Here is a 10,174-nt window from a genome sequence, read left to right on the forward strand (position 1 = left end):
AGACAGACACACAGAGCCAGACTCAAAGAGACAGACTCACAGAGACAGACTCACAGAGCCAGACACACAGAGCCAGACTCAAAGAGACAGACTCAGAGACAGACACACAGAGACAGACTCACACAGAGACAGACTCACGCAGAGCCACACGCAGACAGACTCACGCAGACACAGAGCCATACGCAGACAGACACAGAGGAAATCAACCCCCACACCGCAGCATACAGGAGAAAGCTACTTTATTAAAGAGAAGCAGCTTTTTCCAGAACGTGATCAGAAAATACAACTGTTTCTTCATCATATTTCCTTTTTATTGGGGTTTTTCTTTTCCTATGAAAAGCTGCTGTTGAAAACAGCCAAAGTGAAGTGCTTCAGTCCTCATCTTTCTCCAATCGCATCCCTCCAAAACTACCATCACATGGGTACGGGTGTTCTTATTGGCTCACTGAGAATGTATCTGACCCTTGATTGTAATGCTTGGTGTTCTTCATTGTTTGCTGTGGTTGTTGAATTGAAAGTGTTCAGGGCGTGAGGCCTGGTCCCCTGTCCTGACCAGTTATTGTCGTCCTTTATCCACTGGCCCCAGTACAGTTTTAATCCAGGTTGTTGTTGTTGTTGACAGGCATGGTCCTCTATCCACTGGCTCCAGTACAGTTTTAATCCAGGTTATTGTTGTTGACAGGCATGGTCCCCAGAACAGTCCCGTTTTATCCACGTCGTACAGTACATCCAGTATTGCCTCGCTCCGCGCTCACCTCCTAAAAACGAGGTACAGCCGGGCGACAGTCTGTTTTTATGTTTTTAATCTTCTCCAAAATAGATGTCATATATATAATATATACACATCGAACACATCTCTTTATTCATCTGTGATGCCTGTAAGCCCCCCCTCCCAAAAAATGGAAAAACATTTTGTACTTTTATTACAAAATTGTAACAAAGACAGTTCTTTCTTGTTCTCCTGTTCGTCCCTGGAAGGAGGATGAGGCTCAGTGAATACGGACAGCTGGAGGTTGTCTGTCACTGATTGGTGGATAATACGGACAGCTGGAGGTTGTCTGTCACTGATTGGTGGATAATTCTTGTGGGCAGAAAAGGGGCAGAGAAATGGTGGATGGAAAGGGAGCGAATGACAGAATAAACAGAAGGAAAATAAATGTGTGTTTGTGAGTTAATGTCCGAACTGAACTATTATGGGTCTCGTCTTCACATATTAACAAATCCACAAACATCTTTTGTGTTCTTTTATTACGAAATAGAGCTACAATATGAACATTGCATTTTCTCCTGGCCTCTTGTCCGTCTGTCTGTCTGTCTGTGGGTCTGTCTGTCTGGGTCTGTGGGTCTTCCACTCTGCTACAGTAACATTGTGTTGAGGTATTGTCTTTGAACACTTCTGTTGGATAATGACAGATCAACCTTGTTCTGTCACTGTCAGAGGGTCTGTGTGTGTGTATTATGATGTCATGGTGCTTCGTGACCAATGGGGAGGTCTGAAGAATGAGGCGTAAACAAAAAGGTTCTGAATGTTTTCAAAATGACAACCAACCAAAACAAAAAGGGACAAGGTCAGAAAAAAACAGGGAAAAGAAAAAAAAAAAGATTTTTAAAAAAGTGAAACCAGCGTCTGATTGGGCGGCACATCATTCAGTTCAGGGGAAGAAGGACCTGCTCGGAGCCAAAATGGTCGCCGGATTTCCCTCCATTTGGCCTAAAGTCAATTTGCCAGACGGTGGATCGAGGAATAAAAAGCAGGATGCCTGAGCCAGCCACACCGGCATTCGCTGTCTGTAGGTCTGTCCGTCTTGTCTGCTGTGAGGAACCAGGGCCAGGGACCAGAACTCGAACCAGGTCTAGGATCCCATGGTGGACTGAGAACGAGGGGAAGGAAGTCTCTCAGAAGGCTTGCTGAGCTGGGTTGTAGTTGAAGGTGGATGGCACGTGGGGTCTCTCCTCTAACTTCTCGTATTCCAGATGAAACTCCTAGAAAGGGAGGGGAGGAACAAGGGTTTTAGGGACGGTAGTGGACAACGGCAGTGGACTACAACAGTATATTAGGGAGAGCAGTGGACAACAGTATTTTAGGCAGAGCAGTGGACAACAGTATTTTAGGGAGAGCAGTGGACAACAGTATTTTAGGGAGAGCAGTGGACAACAGTATTTTAGGGAGAGCAGTGGACAACAGTATTTTAGGGAGAGCAGTGGACAACAGTATTTTAGGGAGAGCAGTGGACAACAGTATTTTAGGGAGAGCAGTGGACAACAGTATTTTAGGGAGAGCAGTGGACTACAACAGTATTTTAGGCAGACAGTGGAACAGTATTTTAGGCAGAGCAGTGGACAACAGTATTTTAGGGAGAGCAGTGGACAACAGTATTTTAGGGAGAGCAGTGGACAACAGTATTTTAGGGAGAGCAGTGGACAACAGTATTTTAGGGAGAGCAGTGGACAACAGTATTTTAGGGAGAGCAGTGGACAACAGTATTTTAGGGAGAGCAGTGGACAACAGTATTTTAGGGAGAGCAGTGGACAACAGTATTTTAGGCAGAGCAGTGGACAACAGTATTTTAGGCAGAGCAGTGGACAACAGTATTTTAGGGAGAGCAGTGGACAACAGTATTTTAGGGAGAGCAGTGGACAACAGTATTTTAGGGAGAGCAGTGGACAACAGTATTTTAGGGAGAGCAGTGGACAACAGTATTTTAGGCAGAGCAGTGGACAACAGTATTTTAGGCAGAGCAGTGGACAACAGTATTTTAGGCAGAGCAGTGGACAACAGTATTTTAGGCAGAGCAGTGGACAACAGTATTTTAGGCAGAGCAGTGGACAACAGTATTTTAGGCAGAGCAGTGGACAACAGTATTTTAGGGAGAGCAGTGGACAACAGTATTTTAGGCAGAGCAGTGGACAACAGTATTTTAGGGAGAGCAGTGGACAACAGTATTTTAGGGAGAGCAGTGGACAACAGTATTTTAGGGAGAGCAGTGGACAACAGTATTTTAGGCAGAGCAGTGGACAACAGTATTTTAGGCAGAGCAGTGGACAACAGTATTTTAGGCAGAGCAGTGGACAACAGTATTTTAGGCAGAGCAGTGGACAACAGTATTTTAGGGAGAGCAGTGGACAACAGTATTTTAGGGAGAGCAGTGGACAACAGTATTTTAGGCAGAGCAGTGGACAACAGTATTTTAGGGAGAGCAGTGGACAACAGTATTTTAGGCAGAGCAGTGGACAACAGTATTTTAGGGAGAGCAGTGGACAACAGTATTTTAGGCAGAGCAGTGGACAACAGTATTTTAGGGAGAGCAGTGGACAACAGTATTTTAGGCAGAGCAGTGGACAACAGTATTTTAGGCAGAGCAGTGGACAACAGTATTTTAGGCAGAGCAGTGGACAACAGTATTTTAGGGAGAGCAGTGGACAACAGTATTTTAGGCAGAGCAGTGGACAACAGTATTTTAGGCAGAGCAGTGGACAACAGTATTTTAGGCAGAGCAGTGGACAACAGTATTTTAGGCAGAGCAGTGGACAACAGTATTTTAGGCAGAGCAGTGGACAACAGTATTTTAGGCAGAGCAGTGGACAACAGTATTTTAGGCAGAGCAGTGGACAACAGTATTTTAGGCAGAGCAGTGGACAACAGTATTTTAGGCAGAGCAGTGGACAACAGTATTTTAGGCAGAGCAGTGGACAACAGTATTTTAGGCAGAGCAGTGGACAACAGTATTTTAGGCAGAGCAGTGGACAACAGTATTTTAGGCAGAGCAGTGGACACAGTATTTTAGGCAGAGCAGTGGACAACAGTATTTTAGGCAGAGCAGTGGACAACAGTATTTTAGGCAGAGCAGTGGACAACAGTATTTTAGGCAGAGCAGTGGACAACAGTATTTTAGGCAGAGCAGTGGACAACAGTATTTTAGGCAGAGCAGTGGACAACAGTATTTTAGGCAGAGCAGTGGACAACAGTATTTTAGGCAGAGCAGTGGACAACAGTATTTTAGGCAGAGCAGTGGACAACAGTATTTTAGGCAGAGCAGTGGACAACAGTATTTTAGGCAGAGCAGTGGACAACAGTATTTTAGGCAGAGCAGTGGACAACAGTATTTTAGGCAGAGCAGTGGACAACAGTATTTTAGGCAGAGCAGTGGACAACAGTATTTTAGGCAGAGCAGTGGACAACAGTATTTTAGGCAGAGCAGTGGACAACAGTATTTTAGGCAGAGCAGTGGACAACAGTATTTTAGGCAGAGCAGTGGACAACAGTATTTTAGGCAGAGCAGTGGACAACAGTATTTTAGGCAGAGCAGTGGACAACAGTATTTTAGGCAGAGCAGTGGACAACAGTATTTTAGGAGAGCAGTGGACAACAGTATTTTAGGAGAGCAGTGGACAACAGTATTTTAGGGAGAGCAGTGGACAACAGTATTTTAGGCAGAGCAGTGGACAACAGTATTTTAGGCAGAGCAGTGGACAACAGTATTTTAGGCAGAGCAGTGGACAACAGTATTTTAGGCAGAGCAGTGGACAACAGTATTTTAGGCAGAGCAGTGGACAAGTGGACAGTATTTTAGGCAGAGCAGTGGACAACAGTATTTTAGGCAGAGCAGTGGACAACAGTATTTTAGGGAGAGCAGTGGACAACAGTATTTTAGGCAGAGCAGTGGACAACAGTATTTTAGGGAGAGCAGTGGACAACAGTATTTTAGGCAGAGCAGTGGACAACAGTATTTTAGGGAGAGCAGTGGACAACAGTATTTTAGGCAGAGCAGTGGACAACAGTATTTTAGGCAGAGCAGTGGACAACAGTATTTTAGGCAGAGCAGTGGACAACAGTATTTTAGGGAGAGCAGTGGACAACAGTATTTTAGGCAGAGCAGTGGACAACAGTATTTTAGGGAGAGCAGTGGACAACAGTATTTTAGGCAGAGCAGTGGACAACAGTATTTTAGGCAGAGCAGTGGACAACAGTATTTTAGGGAGAGCAGTGGACAACAGTATTTTAGGCAGAGCAGTGGACAACAGTATTTTAGGGAGAGCAGTGGACAACAGTATTTTAGGAGAGCAGTGGACAACAGTATTTTAGGCAGAGCAGTGGACAACAGTATTTTAGGCAGAGAGCAGTGGACAACAGTATTTTAGGAGAGCAGTGGACAACAGTATTTTAGGCAGAGCAGTGGACAACAGTATTTTAGGGAGAGCAGTGGACAACAGTATTTTAGGGGACAGTGGACAACAGTATTTTAGGCAGAGCAGTGGACAACAGTATTTTAGGCAGAGCAGTGGACAACAGTATTTTAGGCAGAGCAGTGGACAACAGTATTTTAGGGAGAGCAGTGGACAACAGTATTTTAGGGAGAGCAGTGGACAACAGTATTTTAGGCAGAGCAGTGGACAACAGTATTTTAGGCAGAGCAGTGGACAACAGTATTTTAGGCAGAGCAGTGGACAACAACAGTGTTCAGCTGAAGCAGCATATTAAATACAGAACATCTGGAGGAGAATATTGTACATGATAGAACAGTACTAGAAGCTCTCTATGGGGGGAATCAGCAGTTTTACAAATCCTCTGGGAGTGAATGATCCCACATGTCAAGAGTCCATGTTGGAAACACACATGTCCACAACTGCATGACAAAGCACATCTATATCAAACCACATACATGCAATTGGAAAAGCTGTTATTGTTTTCTTGCCTTGAGACAACCCCCCAAAACAACAGTATTTCTAGTTGTAACTACAACACCCTGGGAAAGTATTCAAGCCCCTTCCTTTTTCCACATTATGTTACAGACTCATTCTAAAATGGATTACATTGTTTTTTTCCTCATCAATCTAGACACAATACCCCATAATGACATCACAATACTCCATAAATGACATCACAATACCCCATAATGACATCACAATACCCCATAATGACATCACAATACCCCATAATGACATCACAATACCTCACAATACCCCATAATGACATCACAATACCCCATAATGACATCACAATACCCCATAATACCCCATAATGACATCACAATACCCCATAATGACATCACAATACCCCATAATGACATCACAATACCCCATAATGACATCACAATACCCCATAATGACAAAGCGAAAACAGGTAATTTTTTTCTTCAAATGTATTAAAGATAAAAAACTGAAATACCTTATTTACATAAGTATTCAGACTCTTTGCTATGAGACTGGAAATTGAGCTCCAGTGCATCCTGTTTCCATTGATCATCCTTGAGATGTTTCTACAACTTGGACATGATTTGGAAATGCACACCTGTCTATATAAGGTCTCACAGTTGACAGTGCATGTCAGAGCAAAAACCAAGTCATGAACTCTAAAGAATTGTCCTTAGAGCTCTGAGACAGGAATGTGTCGAGGCACAGATCTAGGGAAGGGTACCAGAAAATGTCTGCAGCATTGAAGGTCCCCAAGAACACAGTGTCCTCCATCATTCTGAAATGGAAGAATTTTTGAACCACCAAGACTCTTCCGAGAGCTGTCTGTCAGGACAAACTGAGCAATAGGGGGAGAAAGGCCATTGGTCAGGGAAGTGACCAAGAACCCGAGAAGAATGGGAGAAACTCCTCAAATACAGGTGTGCCAAACTCACCCATGAAAACTCAAGGCTGTATTCGCTGCCAAAGGCGCTTCAACAAAGTACTGAGTAAAGGGTCTGAATACTTATATAAATGTTATATTTCTTTATTTTGTATTTATTTATTATACATTTGCAAAAATTGCTATTTTAAAAAAAAATGGGGTTGAGTGTGTAGAAAAAACAATTTAATCAATTTTATAATAAAGCTGTAACAAAGAAAATGTGGAAAAGGTCAAGGGGTCTGAATACTTTGTGAATGCACTGTAACTACGGTAACAGTCCTCAAGCCTCTGTCCTTTACCTTGGGGTCTGAATACTTTGTGAATGCACTGTAACTACGGTAACAGTCCTCAAGCCTCTGTCCTTCACCTTGGGGTCTGAATACTTTGTGAATACACTGTAACTACGGTAACAGTCCTCAAGCCTCTGTCCTTCACCTTGGGGTCTGAATACTTTGTGAATACACTGTAACTACGGTAACAGTCCTCAAGCCTCTGTCCTTCACCTTGGGGTCTGAATACTTTGTGAATGCACTGTAACAGTCCTCAAGCCTCTGTCCTTCACCTTGGGGTCTGAATACTTTGTGAATACACTGTAACTACGGTAACAGTCCTCAAGCCTCTGTCCTTTACCTTGGGGTCTGAATACTTCCTGAATGCACTGTAACTACGGTAACAGTCCTCAAGCCTCTGTCCTTCACCTTGGGGTCTGAATACTTTGTGAATGCACTGTAACAGTCCTCAAGCCTCTGTCCTTTACCTTGGGGTCTGAATACTTTGTGAATGCACTGTAACTACGGTAACAGTCCTCAAGCCTCTGTCCTTTACCTTGGGGTCTGAATACTTCCTGAATGCACTGTAACTACGGTAACAGTCCTCAAGCCTCTGTCCTTTACCTTGGGGTCTGAATACTTTGTGAATGCACTGTAACTACGGTAACAGTCCTCAAGCCTCTGTCCTTTACCTTGGGGTCTGAATACTTTGTGAATGCACTGTAACTACGGTAACAGTCCTCAAGCCTCTGTCCTTCACCTTGGGGTCTGAATACTTTGTGAATGCACTGTAACTACGGTAACAGTCCTCAAGCCTCTGTCCTTCACCTTGGGGTCTGAATACTTCCTGAATGCACTGTAACTACGGTAACAGTCCTCAAGCCTCTGTCCTTCACCTTGGGGTCTGAATACTTCCTGAATGCACTGTAACTACGGTAACAGTCCTCAAGCCTCTGTCCTTCACCTTGGGGTCTGAATACTTTGTGAATGCACTGTAACAGTCCTCAAGCCTCTGTCCTTTACCTTGGGGTCTGAATACTTCCTGAATGCACTGTAACTACGGTAACAGTCCTCAAGCCTCTGTCCTTTACCTTGGGGTCTGAATACTTTGTGAATGCACTGTAACTACGGTAACAGTCCTCAAGCCTCTGTCCTTTACCTTGGGGTCTGAATACTTTGTGAATGCACTGTAACTACGGTAACAGTCCTCAAGCCTCTGTCCTTCACCTTGGGGTCTGAATACTTTGTGAATGCACTGTAACTACGGTAACAGTCCTCAAGCCTCTGTCCTTCACCTTGGGGTCTGAATACTTTGTGAATGCACTGTAACTACGGTAACAGTCCTCAAGCCTCTGTCCTTCACCTTGGGGTCTGAATACTTTGTGAATGCACTGTAACTACGGTAACAGTCCTCAAGCCTCTGTCCTTCACCTTGGGGTCTGAATACTTTGTGAATGCACTGTAACTACGGTAACAGTCCTCAAGCCTCTGTCCTTCACCTTGGGGTCTGAATACTTTGTGAATACACTGTAACTACGGTAACAGTCCTCAAGCCTCTGTCCTTCACCTTGGGGTCTGAATACTTTGTGAATGCACTGCACCGGTAACAGTCCTCAAGCCTCTGTCCTTCACCTTGGGGTCTGAATACTTTGTGAATGCACTGTAACTACGGTAACAGTCCTCAAGCCTCTGTCCTTTACCTTGGGGTCTGAATACTTCCTGAATGCACTGTAACTACGGTAACAGTCCTCAAGCCTCTGTCCTTCACCTTGGGGTCTGAATACTTTGTGAATACACTGTAACTACGGTAACAGTCCTCAAGCCTCTGTCCTTTACCTTGGGGTCTGAATACTTCCTGAATGCACTGTAACTACGGTAACAGTCCTCAAGCCTCTGTCCTTCACCTTGGGGTCTGAATACTTTGTGAATGCACTGTAACTACGGTAACAGTCCTCAAGCCTCTGTCCTTCACCTTGGGGTCTGAATACTTTGTGAATGCACTGTAACTACGGTAACAGTCCTCAAGCCTCTGTCCTTCACCTTGGGGTCTGAATACTTTGTGAATACACTGTAACTACGGTAACAGTCCTCAAGCCTCTGTCCTTCACCTTGGGGTCTGAATACTTTGTGAATACACTGTAACTACGGTAACAGTCCTCAAGCCTCTGTCCTTCACCTTGGGGTCTGAATACTTTGTGAATACACTGTAACTACGGTAACAGTCCTCAAGCCTCTGTCCTTCACCTTGGGGTCTGAATACTTTGTGAATACACTGTAACTACGGTAACAGTCCTCAAGCCTCTGTCCTTCACCTTGGGGTCTGAATACTTTGTGAATGCACTGTAACTACGGTAACAGTCCTCAAGCCTCTGTCCTTCACCTTGGGGTCTGAATACTTTGTGAATACACTGTAACTACGGTAACAGTCCTCAAGCCTCTGTCCTTTACCTTGGGGTCTGAATACTTCCTGAATGCACTGTAACTACGGTAACAGTCCTCAAGCCTCTGTCCTTCACCTTGGGGTCTGAATACTTTGTGAATGCACTGTAACAGTCCTCAAGCCTCTGTCCTTCACCTTGGGGTCTGAATACTTTGTGAATACACACTGTAACAGTCCTCAAGCCTCTGTCCTTCACCTTGGGGTCTGAATACTTTGTGAATGCACTCGGTAACAGTCCTCAAGCCTCTGTCCTTCACCTTGGGGTCTGAATACTTCCTGAATGCACTGTAACTACGGTAACAGTCCTCAAGCCTCTGTCCTTTACCTTGGGGTCTGAATACTTCCTGAATGCACTGTAATTACGGTAACAGTCCTCAAGCCTCTGTCCTTCACCTTGGGGTCTGAATACTTTGTGAATACACTGTAACTACGGTAACAGTCCTCAAGCCTCTGTCCTTTACCTTGGGGTCTGAATACTTTGTGAATGCACTGTAACTACGGTAACAGTCCTCAAGCCTCTGTCCTTCACCTTGGGGTCTGAATACTTTGTGAATACACTGTAACTACGGTAACAGTCCTCAAGCCTCTGTCCTTCACCTTGGGGTCTGAATACTTCCTGAATGCACTGTAATTACGGTAACAGTCCTCAAGCCTCTGTCCTTCACCTTGGGGTCTGAATACTTTGTGAATACACTGTAACTACGGTAACAGTCCTCAAGCCTCTGTCCTTTACCTTGGGGTCTGAATACTTCCTGAAATGTAACACTGTCAAGCCTCTGTCCTTTACTTGGGGTCTGAATACTTCCTGAACAGTAACAGTCCTCAAGCCTCTGTCCTTCACCTTGGGGT

At 44.5% G+C, this 10,174-nt stretch overlaps 1 protein-coding gene across 1 annotated transcript in view; it reads right to left on the reverse strand.

The window, feature by feature from the left end:
• Positions 1–222: 222 nt before the first annotated feature.
• LOC127921187 (CCR4-NOT transcription complex subunit 2-like) overlaps positions 223–10,174 on the reverse strand; it is a 43,831-nt gene continuing 33,879 nt past the window's right edge. Inside the window, exon 10 of the mRNA XM_052504968.1 lies at positions 223–1,983. Within this exon, the coding sequence (XP_052360928.1) occupies positions 1,897–1,983 (87 nt within the window). The 3' untranslated portion in view covers positions 223–1,896. The remainder of the gene's footprint in view (positions 1,984–10,174) is intronic.

This window comes from Oncorhynchus keta, unplaced genomic scaffold (assembly GCF_023373465.1).
Source record: "Oncorhynchus keta strain PuntledgeMale-10-30-2019 unplaced genomic scaffold, Oket_V2 Un_contig_21605_pilon_pilon, whole genome shotgun sequence".
Lineage (NCBI taxonomy): Eukaryota > Metazoa > Chordata > Actinopteri > Salmoniformes > Salmonidae > Oncorhynchus > Oncorhynchus keta.